The 16,006-nt window shown below is 37.4% G+C and overlaps 2 protein-coding genes across 6 annotated transcripts in view; one reads left to right on the top strand and one right to left on the bottom strand.

Annotated features, from left to right (window-relative positions):
• The window catches only part of LOC103457265 (exostosin-1), a 224,779-nt gene that overhangs the window by 111,342 nt on the left and 97,431 nt on the right, over window positions 1-16,006 (top strand). The gene's annotated exons all lie outside the window — the stretch shown is intronic.
• Window positions 4,969-7,785, bottom strand: LOC103457263 (uncharacterized). Its single transcript, XM_081602812.1, has 4 exons — window positions 7,767-7,785; window positions 5,862-5,938; window positions 5,646-5,765; window positions 4,969-5,418 (listed from the first exon to the last, which is right to left on the bottom strand). The coding sequence occupies exons 3-4, from the start codon at window positions 5,762-5,764 to the stop codon at window positions 5,208-5,210; spliced, it is 330 nt and encodes a 109-aa protein (XP_081458938.1). The 5' UTR covers window position 5,765; window positions 5,862-5,938; window positions 7,767-7,785; the 3' UTR covers window positions 4,969-5,207.

Genomic DNA, 16,006 nt, shown 5'->3' with positions numbered 1-16,006 from the left:
TCGTTCAACCAGACAGCTATTTGTAATCAATAGGGGGGGGGCAGAAATAGTTTGGAAACCACTGGGGGTGCCCAGGAAAAAAAGTTTGGGAACCACTGTATTACTGCATGCTGCACAGGAGCTGCTGGTGAACTGGTTTTCTGTGATTTTAGGGATCATTCACACCAACCCTGTCTAGTCCCCTTTAACCGAACTCCAGTCCGGTTTGTTTGGAGAGGTGTGGATGCACAAATCGAACTCTGATCCGCCTAAACACCTCGTTCCCGGTTGAAGTGAACTCTGAATGCAGTGTGAATGCAAGTGGACCGGACTCCGCTCCTAAAGCAGGAAGCTACAATGCTCCCCGGGTTAGCGGCTGCCATGGCAACGCTCGTAGAGTAAAGCCGGTAGAGAGCGAGGAAGAGCAGAATAAAAACGGTTTAAAGTTGTTCTTCACCAAAGGGAACATTCAGCGTTATTTTCCCTTTGCTACTTTTTAAACCTTCAATAAACGACAGAAACTGAACTAATTGTTTGTAGAATATGGCGGCATTCCTAACATCCATGAAGTATAGGAGCCATGGGCTGTTAAATTTTAAAACTAATGCACTAATATTGACTAATTTACAAAGTAACGCGTTGCTGACATCGGACCAGTTTTTTCAGTAACGAGTTTTCTAACGTGGTGCTCTTTCATTGTGGATGTTCTGTATTCATGCTGTTGCAACAGACTTTCAGGTCCAGTCATTCTCAGTCATCGTTGCACCGTTTCTTCTTCCAGCCGTGTAACGTTTCACTTGCACAAGTGTGGAAATGTTTGAATTTCACTCTTACAAAACAGTAAACATTCATATGTAACTGAGCAAATAATGGATTTTTCATAAAACCAATACATTTACTCCCAATAAAATATTAAAGTCCAGTTGCAGGTAAGGCGGAACAAGCGACTAAAATCAGATATACAGTGGGGAGAACAAGTATTTGATACACTGTTGATTTTTCAGGTTTTTCCACTTGCAAAGCATGTAGAAGACTGTAATTGTTATCATAGGTACTCTTCAACTGTGAGTGATGGAATCTAAAACAAAAATCCAGAAAAATACAATGTATGATTTTTAAATAATTAATTTCCATTTTATTGTGTGAAATAAGTATTTGATAATCTATCAACCAGTAAAAGTTTTGCCTCTCACAGACATGTTAGTTCTTCTCTAAGAAGCCCTCCTGTTCTCCACTCATTACCTGTATTAACTGCACCTGTTTGAACTCGTTACCTGTATAAAAGACACCTGTCCACACAATCAATCAGACTCCAGCATCTCCACAATGCCCAAGACCAGAGAGCTGTGTAAGGATATCAGGGATAAAATTGTAGACCTGCACAAGGCTGGGATGGGCTACAGGACAATAGGCAAGCAGCTTGGTGAGAAGGCAACAACAGCTGGTGCAATTATTAGAAAATGGAAGAAATACAAAATAACGGAAAATCTCCCTCGGTCTGGGGCGCCATGCAAGATCTCCCCTCGTGGAGCATCATTGATCTTGAGGAAGGTGAGGAATGAGCCCAGAACCACACGGCAGGACCTGGTCAATGACCTGAATGGAGCTGGGACCACAGTCTCAAAGAAAACAATCAGTAACACTCTACGCCGTCAAGGATTAAAATCCTGCAGTGCACGCAAGGTGCCCTTCCTCAAGCCAACGCATGTCAAAGCCCGTCTGATGTTTGCAAATGACCATCTGAATGATCCAGACGAGGAATGGGAGAAGGTCATGTGGTCTGATGAGACAAAAATGGAACTTTTTGGTTTAAACTCCACTCGTCATGTTTGGAGGAAGAAGAATGATGAGTACAACCCCAAGAACACCATCCCAACCGTGAAGCATGGCGATGGAAACATCATTCTTTGGGGATGCTTTTCTGCAAAGGGCACAGGACGACTGCACCATATTGTGGGAAGGATGGATGGGGCCATGTATCGTGAGATTTTGGCCAACAACCTCCTTCCCTCAGTAAAAGGAGCACTGAAGATGGGTCGTGGCTGAGTCTTCCAGCATGATAACGACCCAAAACACACAGCCAGGGCAACTAAAGAGTGGCTCCGTAGGAAACATCTTAAGGTCCTGGAGTGGCCTAGCCAGTCTCCAGACCTGAATCCAATAGAAAATCTTTGGAGGGAGCTTAAAGTCCGTGTGGCCCAGCGACAGCCCCGAAACCTGAAGGCTCTGGAGGAGATCTGTATGGAGGAGTGGGCCAAAATCCCTGCTGCAGTGTGTCAAACCTGGTCAAGAACTACAGGAAACGTCTGATCTCTAATTGCAAACAAAGGTTTCTGTACCAAATATTAAGTTTCTTTTTTCTGGTGTATCAAATACTTATTTCACACAATAAAATAGAAATTAATTATTTAAAAACCATACATTGTATTTTTCTGGATTTTTGTTTTAGATTCCCTCACTCACAGATGAAGAGTACCTATGATAAAAATTACAGTCATCTACAAGCTTTGCAAGTGGGAAAACCTGAAAAATCAACAGTGTATCAAATATTTGTTCTCCCCACTGTATTCTTTCAAACACTAGGAAAAAACACTTGAAAACAAAACCATAGAAACTTTATTTCTTCCTAATTTAACGTAAAAATCCCTCCACTGCTCAACATGAACCAAACTCCATACAAGAAAAAAATAAACGCATAAAGCATCACTGCTCATTTTTCTTCATCTGCTTACAATCCCACCTAAAGTTGTCCTGAGATTAATTGTTTCTGCAGTTTGACGTCAAGCTGCAAATTACAGTAAAAATTCACTTTTTAAATTAAGAACATGTTTTTATATTGATATGGTTTCTTATCTTATGCAGGACAGCATCATCCTGACTCTGTGCTTTCACTAGAAAACAAAAATCATCTTCATTTCAAAGTTGCTCAAATGTTTTTACCAGATGACGGAGCAGGTGGATATGACACGACAAAGTTTTGAAACAAATATTTAAAAACATTTTTTTGTTTTTTTACATCTTTCTTTCTGGAAAAGATGTCAACACCTAACAGCTGTTTTTCCTTTTTAGAAAAAAAACGTTTATCTCGGCGTGAATGTCAGTAAATTTGGTCCAAATTAAAATATCAACTTGGTAAACAAACTAATCCTTATTATTTATTGTTTGAGACATTTAATGGTCAGTAGTTATGTGTTCTGCAGAATCGCTCTGGGTTATGAGTCATGATAAAAATAAATGATTTAGGATTTCAGGCCATGTACGTAATTTATTTTTCACTTAAATATTTTCCTCATGTATTGATGCTTCTGAATCATCCGTGGCTTTTAGGTCAGTTCTGGTTTTAATTTATTTTAATGCAGCTGAAATGTCCAGTTCTAAGAAAGTCAAACTGCTTTTTAAAGTTTTACACTTTTTGAAGAGTGAAAATAAGAAAAAGAATAATCCTTCATCCTTTTTCCCCTTAAAGACTTTTCTGTGATATTTATTATTTACAGTTTTATTCTGAAAGTGTTTGGTTACAGTGGATTTATTTAGGGGTGTCGAAGTAAAACCTGATCAATGCAAATTGATCTACATAAACTTCCTATTAAATACTTTAAACTCTGAGGTTGTAAAACTTTGCATGTTTTCTACTAATGAGACAATTTCAGCTAAAATCTATATTGTGTAAAAATCTAGATTGTTTTTTGCCGTCTCCATTTTTTTAGTCATAAAAGCGGAAAATCAAATATACCGATAAGTTTTTGTTGGAAAACAAATTAAAAAGTACAAAAAACAGGTTTGATTTGGTCTTTGTGGTGAATACTGTTGCTTTCCCTGCAGTTAAGCTTTGTTTTTTTAATCAGCTTATTTCTTTATGATCTGTTTCCAGTCGTTTGTCTTCATGTGAGGAAGGGCGGACACAACGGAACGAGTTCAACCATAAAACCGAAGAGTGTTCTCACATTTTGTTCTTCTGACTTCCCTAAAAGTTTGAGTTCAGCCCTGAGGCTCGGCCTCTTCTTTCTGAAGACTTTCATCACATGAAATTCAGTTTAAACACCTTGGTACTTTGTACTCGACACAGTTTTAGTTTATTTCCAAATGGCTGAAGCAAACAGAGTTTTTAGCATGTTGCTGTCAACTTTCAGCCTGAACTTTCTTGGTTTGAATTTCCTCTACTTGTACTTTATACAGTCGTCAAAAAGCAGGTTTAAAATCATTTTCAGACCTTTTGGGATTTCATACCAGACTCTGAAGCGTATGGCATGTTCTTCCTGACGGGCTTCATCGTTTCATCATGGCGCTTCTTCTTATTTCACAACAATCAGCCTCACATTAAGAAAAACTCTGAAAGAGCCAAATAACTGGTAAATTAGAAAATATAATGGCAAAAACCTTAGCAACTATTTTTGGTCAAGTTTCTAATGTAAATATCTTAGTACAGATTAAATCAAACAAAACTAACTTATAAGTAACTTTTCATCAAGATACTGGAGCTTGACGTCCAGTATCTTGGACGTCAAGCTCCAAGATACTGTTTTAAGTCAATTAAGTTTTATTGACTAAAAACTTAATGTTTTAAGTCAATAATTATCAAAAATAATGCAAAAAGTATCGGATCTGTTGGCAGATTATTCCACTTCAAACAGGAAAAATGTCTTCAAACTTCTAGTTCAACTGTCAGATTATTTCACAAATTATTTTCCATGTTATTAGTGAAATGATCTGCCAGTGGAACTGGAACTGGGTTGCTAGGCGACAGGCTGGGCTTGGGTGGTGTTGCTAGGTAACGGCACCAGTGGAACTAGAACTTTTTCATTAATATTAAGGAATTATTGACTTAAAACAAGCTCTATCATGGTTTACTTTTAAGTCAGTTTTCTCTTATTTTAACTATGAATACATTTGTTTTTGCAGCAAAGACCTTCTTGTTATGCACCCGTGTGTCCAACACTCTGTGATCTTATCTGAATTTCAGATATTTTTATAAAACTTTGAAACTGTGGATCAAGAGTTGCAGAAAATGATTTTATTTGCATTTCGCTTTTGACAAAACTCTCTGCAGCTTCTCGTACAATGCGGTTATGCTTTGCCTGCACTCTGTAAAGCTCCGTTGGTTTATTTTTCATTTTGCAAACAGAGATGCCACAACAGTAAAGTATTCAGAACAGATTCAACGCAACAGAGAAGGTTGGAAAATGTTTAGAACCAAGAACTGCTGGAGTATGTAGAGTGGCCTCTGGTATCTAATCAAAGAGACGACGTGCGGATTGGTAGGAGCGTTTGTCCAACTGCTGCTGGTCCAGATCTTCCTGGTCCTGCTGATCCTGGTCCTGCTGATCCTGGTCCAGTTGTTGCCGGTTTAGTTGATCCTGGTCCAGTTGCTGTTGGTTTAGTTGATCCTGGTCCAGTTGCTGTTGGTCTGCTTGCTCTTCTGCAGCTTTTCCATGAATTAAGCTGGTAGGAGAAAAATCAAGTTCACCGTTCAACGTAACAAAATGGCTGACAACAAAACAGTTGAGTTATTTAAAAGAACCAATTCTAAATGTTTTTCTTACTTACATGAACGAACCAATGCTAAATGTTTTAATTTATTTGAATGAGCCAAATCCTAGATGTTTTTATATTTTTAAATAAACTAAATGCTAACTGTTTTTATCCACTTATATCAACTTATTTTTTACCTGTGAATGCCTTTAACTGCATGATGGATTCCATTCATGATCCATCCAAAGATGCAGTCTCCTGGCTGAGCCATCAGGACAACCATGGACAGCACCAGAAAAAGCGTCGTACACTTCATCCTGCAAAAAATGAAAAACCATTCCTCTGTCATTGGCTAAGAAATACATCCAGGTAAAATTAGACTGAGAATGAAGCTGGGAGTATTTGGTTCCTACCTTTCCACTGACTGATCAGATGCTGTTTGTGCGAGAAAATGATGATGATCTGCATCCTGGCAGAAAGCTGTACCCTCCTATATATGCGCATAAATGAGGAATTTATAATATTGTGAAACACTGTGTGATTTTGCAAAAACTGTAACCATGTGATCTGTCATTTGGGCCTCAAAAAATGTAATTGAAGATAATTTTAATCTTTTGTAGTCGTTATGTAACCGTGGTTATTGGGAAACCACAGAAATCAGGTACAGCGACCTGTGGAGTAACCGAGATGCGTTCTTGATTCATTCATGTCATCATAACTGTTCCGCTTCCAGCTGCCTGAATGTTATTCAAGCGTGAAGTCCTGGATGGGATAAAAGCTCCTGCTGCTAAATATGAGTAAAACCTTGAGACGTTTCTGGTTCCAGAAAAGTTATCCACTCGTTTAGTAGCCATCAGACCTCACAGGCTATGGAAGTGGGATAAAACTGTGAAAAATTAAACTCTAAACAGCAAATAGTTTCAGCCTAGATTTACCGTGAGCTTTTTTAGAAATGTATTTATTAAAAAAAAAATTTTTTTTTAAAAAAGAAGCCAGAAACAAATATTAAATTACAAGTCCATGGAGAGGAATAGGGCCACTGAAAAAAATATCAATTCTGACTTTTTTCTCAATTTGTTTTTCTCAGAATTTTGACTTTTGATCTGAGAAGATAAACGTCTGATTTCTAAGAAAAACACCAGAATCCTGTGATTAAACTCAGAATTTTGACTTTAATTCAGAATTTTCAAACTAAAGTCAGAATTCTAAGAAAAAGTCAAAATTTTGATATTAAAGTCACAATTACGAGATTTTAAGGATTAAAGTCGGGATTCTGAGATTAAAAGTTTTTTATATAAAACATTATGAAGCCTTCCAACACCAAAATAATCTTTGTTGACATTAATCTCCCTGATTAAAGTTGCTTAATTTTTGACTCGGCGTTCATAAATTCAACTTTGGGCGTAAATCCCATCTCATTATCGGGGGGCACAATAAACAGGAACATTTCTGAAGATCAATTTTTCGGGGGTCGACAAAGTTAATGTGAAATGTAACGTAAAATGTGGTTTAAAGAGTTTTTAAACCACATTCAAGCTGCAGGACCAAAAATGACTGGTAATGCACATCAGATGTGTTTTTCTCAGTAAGCAAACTAATGAGAAATAAAACAAAAACTCAAATGTTGCTTCTTTATTAGTTTTGTTCAGTCTGACTGACCTAATCTCTGCTACAGCTTTAAAATTTTAAGGTTCTTAATTAAAAAAAAGCTTTAATGAGTAACTATTAAAATTCCCCATTAACATCGATTTATTAAAATGGCTCCCAATACAAGTTATGGGCTATTTAAATTATAGCTTAAGTTGTTTTATTTTTAAGCCTTTTTTAGTTTTGCCATGTCCTGGATGACGGAGAACCAACAGGTAGATAGAAATGAATATTGGGGGGTATTATACCTTAAGCGTAACATTTAAAGCTCCAGGGTTTATGTAGAAAATTATTCAGATTTTATTTTGTGATTTTTAAAGGCTCTGCGTTGAAGACGGTGAGAAATAAAGGCAGCTTTCTGTTTTTTCCATCTGTTCTCGGCTCCCACTCTGAGCTGGTCCACTTGCTCAGCCCCTCCCTCCTGTTTCAAACTCTTTTAATTAACTAAAAGTTAAAGAGCTAAATATGAATTAGATGTTTGCTACTTTTGACAAAAAAGCTTAAGTCTATGAAAGCAAAGCAGCAGTTTTGCTAATGAGGCAGCTAATCATGATTCAGCTAAAGTAATAAAATAACGAACTACAGTCTGATCTTTATTGTTAATGTGTTTCTTCTTATTGAGCAGTGAAAGTAAATAAAAGGTGTGTCATGTGTTTTAAATATTTACTTACTGGAGTGTTTTATGTTTGTGCTGCAGAGCTACAGCTAACAGCTAAGAGCTAACAGCTAACAGCTAGCTCCTCACTTCAGTGGCTCTGACCAGTCTGTGCCTTTCAGCGCTGTTGTTACGCTTCCTTCAGGTTGGACTGAACCATTGTTCTAATAATAGTGGGGGGGAACTAAAATTAATTCTTATTTTGTTCTGAGATAAATGGCAGATTTAGTTCGCTCTTTGTTTCTTTTGCCTTTTCATATTGATATTATTTAAATGCAAATGTTTCTTACATGATTTGTTTGGGGGAACAATTCTAGACTTTTCCAAGATTGGGGGGGGGTCCGCTGAAGTTTTCAGACCAAATGTCATTGTGCTTGAATCAGTAAAAGTGGACCTAGCAGCTCTTACAGCTTATGATTACAAATTTCCACCAATAAAAAACACATTTCTTAACTTGTTTATTTTCTTTATATCAGATACAAATTGATAGTCATGTGCAATTTCTATCATTTGTTCATCAAATGACACTTTAACAAGCAGACAAACTGTATATTTTTAGAAAAAGTTTGTCCAGATTAATAACTTGTTGGGAAAAAACTGATTTGAAAGCAGCCTCAGGTTTGGCCTAATTAAATCGACGCTGAGCAAACTTGTATTTCAGAGAGCGTTTGTCCAGCTGCTCTTTTTGCAGCTGGTCCAACTGCTGCTGATCCAGTTTCTGATCCAAATGCAGCTGGTCCAGTTGATGCTGGTCTGCTTGTTGTTTTGTCTCTTTCCCATGAATTAGGCTGACAGGACAGGAAAGGATCAAAGAAACAGGGCAGTTATGTTACTGATAATTAATGTTTTGTATTTATGATGTTGAGACGTGATGATAAATCAATTTCGGAAATGAGAGCAGCAGAAAAATTTGATATTTATCTAGAAATGCCATGAATGGCATGAGCAATGAGACCAAAAAAAATCCCTCTCCAGGCTGAGCCAACAGGACAACCAAGGACAGCACCACAAATGCTGCACTGCACTTCATCTTGCAAGGAAAAAGACAAATATGTGCACGTAAATATAGGAAAAACTATTCAAATAATGGTAACCGTTTGTTTATTTAAATTATTTGCTTACATTGAATTTGTACGCTCAATGTGGTGAAATGTTAAATTTCCTAAAACGTTCCCAGGTGATTACAGGTCAAATGTTCAGTTCTTCCCTGAGACCTGGAGTGAAAACGCTGGTTATGAGCTGCTGCTCCTCTATATACACATCCATCTGTGTTTATTATAATATTGTGAAACTGGTTTGCAACATTGCAAAAGCTGTACGGTGATGATTATGGCATGTGGGCCCGATGGTTGACCGTCTAATCTGAGATTACAGCAAAGTTGGGTAAGACAAACTTTCACCTTTTTAACCTCAAGCTGTAAAAATACAAAACATTACCAAGTAATTTTATCTCTTCTGTTGAAAATAATAGTTTCATCTTATTTTAACTGTACTAACTTAACTTTGTTGTTCTAGTTCCACTGGCAGATTAAAAAACAAGATATTTTTCCATGTTATAAGTAAAAAAATAATCAGATGTTTTGATGTTTACTAAAGATTAACATCAATTAATTGGTGAATAATTTGATGGTTGAATCATTAATCATTGATTTGTTAGTCAGATTCCTGACTAACAAATGAAACAGAAAACAATTTATATTTTTCTATATTGTATGTTCTGTAGTATTGGTATTTAACATAGCATTAGTAACATAACATATATGATGAAGTTATTACACAGGGCTCTTTTAAAAGCTCTAACATATTTTACATCTAAAAAAGGTGAAGGAAGTAAGTTTCATGTTCTCATTCCTCTAAATATTTCACTGAAAAACAAAATCTTACTAAGTATTTTGATCTAGATTTAAGTGCAAATATCCCAGTGAGACAAAATTAACTTACAAGTAACTTCTCAGCAATAAACATAAACTTGTTTCAGTCGAGAATTCCTTAATATTGATGGAACGTTCTAGTTCCATTGGCGTTGTTACCTAGCAACGCCTGCCAAGCCCAGCCTGTCTCCTAGCAACCCAGTTCTAGTTCCACTGGCAGATTATTTCACTTATAGCAAAAAATTTCCCCCATAATTTAATTGAAATAACCTGCCAATGGAACTAGTGGTAGAGCACAAAAAAAGTTTAAAATCTCATTTTAGTCACACTTCAGTCCCGGCTTTGAATAGGCCATTTATTCAGACTTCCTGGTGCTTCAGATCATTTTGAACTTAAAGTTTAACTATTTTCTGGTAAAAAAAACAAAATTTATGGTTCACCATGGTTCACTGTCAACATTGAGCGATAAATATAAGTACTAAATTTAAGTTTATTTGGGCCAGTAAAATTAAATTCACACCAAATTTTTATATAAATCTGCCATCTAAAAGTTGATTAAGAAAAGTCAAAGATTCTCTCTTGTATTAATATGACAATTAACAAATGGAAATAATGCACAAACAGATCAGTTTATTGTTCTGCCAAGCCATTTTTATTTCTCAAATAATTGTATCAAAATCAATTTAGCAAAAATCCTGCAGGAAAAGCAAAATGTATGTTTATTTTATGAACAGGTCGGGCCAAATTACATTTGGGTCGTTGCCTAATGACGCTGAAAATCCTTGCGTTGCTGAAATGAACGTTTTTGCATTTGCAGCTGGTCTTCGTCCTGCTGGACCAGTTCCTGCTGGTCCAGTTCCTGCTGGTCCACCTGCTGGTCGGCTTGTTCCACTGCCTGCTTCTTTCCAAAGATACCCCTAAGAGAAAAGTTCAGTAGGAAAAAGCACAGAAAGATGAGGGTTAAAAAAGTATATGCTGTATATTTGCAGGGCTTAAAGTAAAAAAAAAAACTGAGCCTGAAACTTATAGTGATGATAGAAATTAACTATACTGTTGCAATTGCCACAGTTTTAATAAAAAGTGTCTTTGACTAGTGCAAACAATTGCTTCTAACAATACAATTAACAAGCTAAACACTCAAACTTAAATAAGACTTCAGTACATTTCAACTCAAAACAAAATGTAAAATGTCTGTTTCCTAAAGGTTTGACTTACAGGCAACAAGTAATTTAGAACATGCAACATTACCAACTAAATTAGTGTTTCTCAAACTTTTTCGGACCAGCGCCCCCATCCCATATCCAGGTCCCTCACCGCCCCCCAACAAAGAATTTACAGGCTACTTTGCACTGACTATTATTTTATTATTAATATTAACTATCACTATTGTAGATGTTTTGATTTGTATGCTCGTTTCTGTATTTATCAGAAATAATTTCCCAGAGAACAAAAAAAAAAATGGGAATAGAAATTATTTTCACAGGCGTCTAAGAAAAATGCAGTGAACATTCAAGTTAAACTTGGTAGGTCTAACAGCAACCAATCAGAGTGGAAAAATATTCTTATCTTGTCATTTTCTAGTAGTTAAATATTGCACAAAATGACCAGATAAAAGATGTTCAACATGCCAGTTTAAACTTTGAACTATTTGCAAAACGACTGAACTCTGCAACATTAAAACATGGATAGAACTGTAACTACATTAATCATAGCTCTTCTTCTTCTCTTCAGTGTTTGTCGGTTTCTGGTGGTGCAGCTCTGTGCTGCCTTCAGGAGAATGGGACATCAGAGTATCATCCATAAAACTTCACCCACATGGCATTTAATGTGCAAACCAGAGCTTTCAGTGGAAAAACAAAAGTTCCAGATCCTTTTAATGCCATACAAATATGAGACAGAAACATGGATTATATATTTATATAGACCTGTCTATTGATTATAGATTAATAGTTTTACTGGACAGAAATTACAAAGAACAAATCTGGTTCTTAATCAAATCCTAATGAGTCAAATTGAAAGTGTCATGGCGTCATCAGCCTCGTGACATTAACACTGACATGAAAAATAATGTTGAAGAAAAACATAAATAAGTGATCAGTTCTTTACTGTTATGGTGTGTAAGATATATTTATTCTCAGTATTAGATGTGGTTTCAACAAACCATGACATTTCAACAATATTATTTTACCTTTTATCTGGAAATAGTGTCTGTTTATTCTTGCCATACAGTTTCTGTATTAAGTATTGCTCCAAAGGTCTTGCCACACCAGTTTATTCCTCTGTATTTACTTTGGTTTCTTAGTTTATTCTTGCATTTTGTTCTTCATTCATTTCCATTTAGTTTCCTTTTATTAGTATTATCCTCTTGGTTTGTTGCTATGTCCACTTTAGTTTCTTTCCTGTTGCTAGATTTATTTTAGCGTTTATTGACCATCAGTAATCTTCACTCATCACCTGCTGCGGCGCCTAATCATCATATGTTATATGTTTATGTGTTGATTTTTCACTGTTCAGCATCAGATTCTCTGTTTTTATGCCATAATTCACATCTAGTTCGTCGCTCCGTTTTATGTCCCGCTTCTCCTGTTTCAGAGTTTTGCGCAATGTGCGCCTCGATTTTTTTATTTTTTTTTTTACCCCGTATGGTGCAGGGCGTTCAGGAAGCGTATCGATGGGGAAAAGGCAGACTGACATAAACCTTTTAAAACAATGGAAACAATTTCGGTATTCTGATTATTGAAATTTAAAAAGTGCTGTGGTACCGTTGTTCCATCACACCCGTTTCATACCGGACCACTTACAGCACCGGTGTTAACGCTACAAAATGAACGCTACAAAATGAACGCTACAAAATACAGTTTTAGCAAGTTACTCAGTCTAAACTGGTGTTGTTGTGATTGTAAGGTGTAAAGTTTACTTTCGACCAAACGCCCCCCGAAGGAATCCCAGCGCCCCCTGTTGTAAAAATGTCCGCCAGCTTCCCGTCTTGTCCCCTTTCCTCTAGCCATGCCCAGAGCCACTTGTTTTTAATTCCTTTCTCAAGTAAACGTGTTTCTTTACCGGGTGAGACAAACTCCATCTTCTTTCATATCGCATTTGATTTAACCACCAAACCGAACGCATGCGCTTCTTTTCTACAAACCGTTTTACAGTCATTGGTCAAGAACACGGGAGCTAGAATCCAGATTGGCAGACATCTTTGTAGATGGAGCTCTTAAAGCCCGGAGACTACAGTTTGGTTGAGGCGGGCCGTTTGGTCAAAAGCCGGAAATTTGGCCCCCGGCCAGAGCTCTTTAAGCCCTGTATTTGGCAAATTGACTTTTTTGTTCCCTTAAGATTTTTAAGATGTTACCAAGAACTTAAAAATCTTACTTGGCGCATCGTCCCAAAATATGTCCGATAAATCCTTCTCCAGGTTCAGCCATAAGCACAACCATGGACACCACCAGGAATACCACAGCGATCTTCATCCTGCTGAAGAAGAAAAACTCCAGTGAACACTTTTGTCTGAATGCTATAAATGGCTCACTTTGATACAGAATATTTTGAAAATGTCTTCTTTGGTGCGCATAGCATCTGTTTTGGTCACAAAGGAGGGACAGAAAACTTTCCTCAAAGTTTGTGATCGATATTTTCATGCCAGTTCTCCATCCATCCATCCATCCATCCATCCATCCATCCATCCATCCATCCATCCATCCATCCATCCATCCATCCATCCATCCATCCATCCATCCATCCATCCATCCATTTTCTTCCACTTATCCGGGGTCGGGTCGCGGGGGCAGCAGCTTCAGAAGGGAGGCCCAGACTTCCCTCTCCCCAGCCACTTCCATCTCCTCCCGGGGAATCCCAAGGCGTTCCCAGGCCAGCCGAGAGACATAGTCCCTCCAGCGTGTCCTGGGTCTTCCCCGAGGCCTCCTCCCGGTGGAACATGAACACCTCACCAGGGAGGCGTCCAGGAGGCATCCTGACCAGATGCCCGAGCCTCAACTGGCTCCTCTCGACGTGGAGGAGCAGCGGCTCTACTCTGAGTCCCTCCTGGATGACCGAGCTTCTCTCTCTAAGGGAGAGCCCAGCCACCCTGCGGAGGAAACCCATTTCGGCCGCTTGTACCCGTGACCTCGTTCTTTCGGTCATGACCCAAAGCTCATGACCATAGATGAGGGTGGGAACGTAGATCGACCGGTAAATCGAGTGGAGGAGTTTAAGTATCTGGGGATCTTGTTCACAAATGCCAGATCTTTAATTTTCAAAATAATTGGCAGAAAATTCCAGGTTTCTTAAATATTCATATGTAAATTCATACAAAATGTATTTATTTCTCACCTTTTTTCTGTAGGTTGACAGTTGAGTTTCACCAACGTTGGTAATCGATGTGCTGATGGACTGCTGTCCCTCTATATATATATATCTGTGCGTCTAACTATGAGTTACTCATCATAATGTGAAACAGCAAAAGCAGCATGTAAAGATCCTGATCTAACCAAAAAGTTGCATCAGACAAACACCAAAGTGAATTCAGGCGAACTGGTGATAAGAATTTAGCAATTCGACAGTTTGTGATGTTTAGGTTTCTGTTTTCATTTCAAGTTTCTTGTCTTATTTCTTTGCTTCAATATGAGACAAAGAAACTGGAATATTTACAAAAACATCACTCAGAGAAAAGGGGGTTGAATGTTTTTACACACCGCACTTTTCAGTTCTTTTAATTAAATAATTTTTTGAGTCATGTATAAAGATCTCAAGATCCCGTGAAATGTTTGAAAAATCAAGAGTTTTCGGGTGGAAAGGCGCGTTTATTACACACACACACCTTTGGAGTGTGTTGTAGTTTAGGAACCAGAGCAGCTCTAGTGAGGTCCAGATGCATAAAAAGTGCTAAAATCGCCCTTTATTGGAGTTTCACAAATCACAAACTTTGTTTTAAATGTTTTGCTACTAGGGCAGAATAATCCAGTCTAGGTTTGAAGAGTTTACACAAACTTTGTTTTAAATGTTTTGCTACTAGGGCAGAATAATCCAGTCTAGGTTTGAAGAGGTTAGGTGTTGTATTGACTATTAACTAGAATAAAGATGCTGAAGGCAGTGAAACATTTGGTGGAATCACCCATTTCCCAAATCAGAAGCTGAAATCGGAAACCAACTTCAGCTTCGTGCCTCTTTGCATGATGTCCTCATCTGGGACGTCTCTAGACCGCAGGAAACCATGAAAATTGTCTTCCATGTCTCTCGTTTAGACTCCACTACCAACTTTACAAAAACTGTAAAAGCCTTTTCACCCAAAAAAGAACTTGAAACTAAGGCTGCGTTCACAATGTGGCCTGAAGTGACACAATTCAGATTTTTTTATTTTACAAAATGTGACCTGTATCAGATCTTTTCATGACAGCCTGAACAACACAGGTCGGATTCTTTTCGAATACGACCCAGATCACTTGGGTATCCGATACGCATCCGATTCAAATGTGACCAAATGTCACTGATACTCGACAAACGTCACTATTCTGCGTCCTGATGAGCGCAAGTGGGAAGAAAAACGACAACTACGACTGATTTATAAATCAAAAGTCTTTTCTCAATAACGTATAAAAAATAAATACAGGAAAATTATTAGTTTCTTGTCTTGAAATGTTAAATGTACATTGAATTATGGAATAATGTAAATATATTATTTATTAAAACACTGTAAAAGTGTCTGTTCATCAATGTTGATAGAAATTATTCTGATCATTTTTATATCAAATAAAACATTGTGCTCTTTATTCAGAAATGCCCCAAAACAATTAAATAGTCACATAAAAATTTAGAAACTCTGTCTTTAGTGATTTCTTTGATTGCCAAATATATTAATGTTTGTGAGAAAATGTGTCAATGACGGGACTTAATTTAAAATACTTTGTAGAGCGGCACTTTAAGTTCAGTCCATTTTCCTGTATTATTTTACTGGCACATATTCCGCATTCATCACAACAAATTTTGATATAAACCTGCCATCTAAAAGTTGATCTTTAAGAAAAGTCAAAGATTCTCTCTTGTATTAATCTGACAATTAACAAATGGAAATAATGCACAAACAGATCAGTTTATTGTTCTGCCAAGCCGCTTTTATTTATCAAATAATTGTATCAAAATCAATTTAGCAAAAATCCTGCAGGAAAAGCAAAATGCATGTTTATTTTATGAACAGGTCGGGCCAAATTACATTTGGGTCGTTGCCTAATGACGTTGAAAATCCTTGCGTTGCTGAAATGAACGTTTTTGCATTTGCAGCTGGTCTTGGTCCTGCTGGTCCAGTTCCTGCTGGTCCACCTGCTGGTCGGCTTGTTCCACTGCCACCTTCTTTCCAAAGATACCCCTAAGAGAAAAGTTCAGTAGGAAAGAG

The sequence above is a fragment of the Poecilia reticulata genome, chromosome 21, assembly GCF_904066995.2.
Source record: "Poecilia reticulata chromosome 21, P_reticulata-male-v2, whole genome shotgun sequence".
NCBI classification, from domain to species: Eukaryota; Metazoa; Chordata; class Actinopteri; order Cyprinodontiformes; family Poeciliidae; genus Poecilia; species Poecilia reticulata.
The sequence above is the reverse complement of the archived record's forward strand: the minus strand, read 5'-3'. Positions and strand labels throughout refer to the sequence as shown.

Excerpts from the sequence above, each read along its gene's own strand:
- LOC103457263 (XM_081602812.1), bottom strand. The coding sequence starts at position 5,764 with ATGAAGTGTACGACGCTTTTTCTGGTGCTGTCCATGGTTGTCCTGATG. Across the intron at positions 5,419-5,645 it reads GCAGTTAAAGGCATTCACAG|CTTAATTCATGGAAAAGCTG; the intron begins GTAAAAAATAAG and ends TTCTCCTACCAG.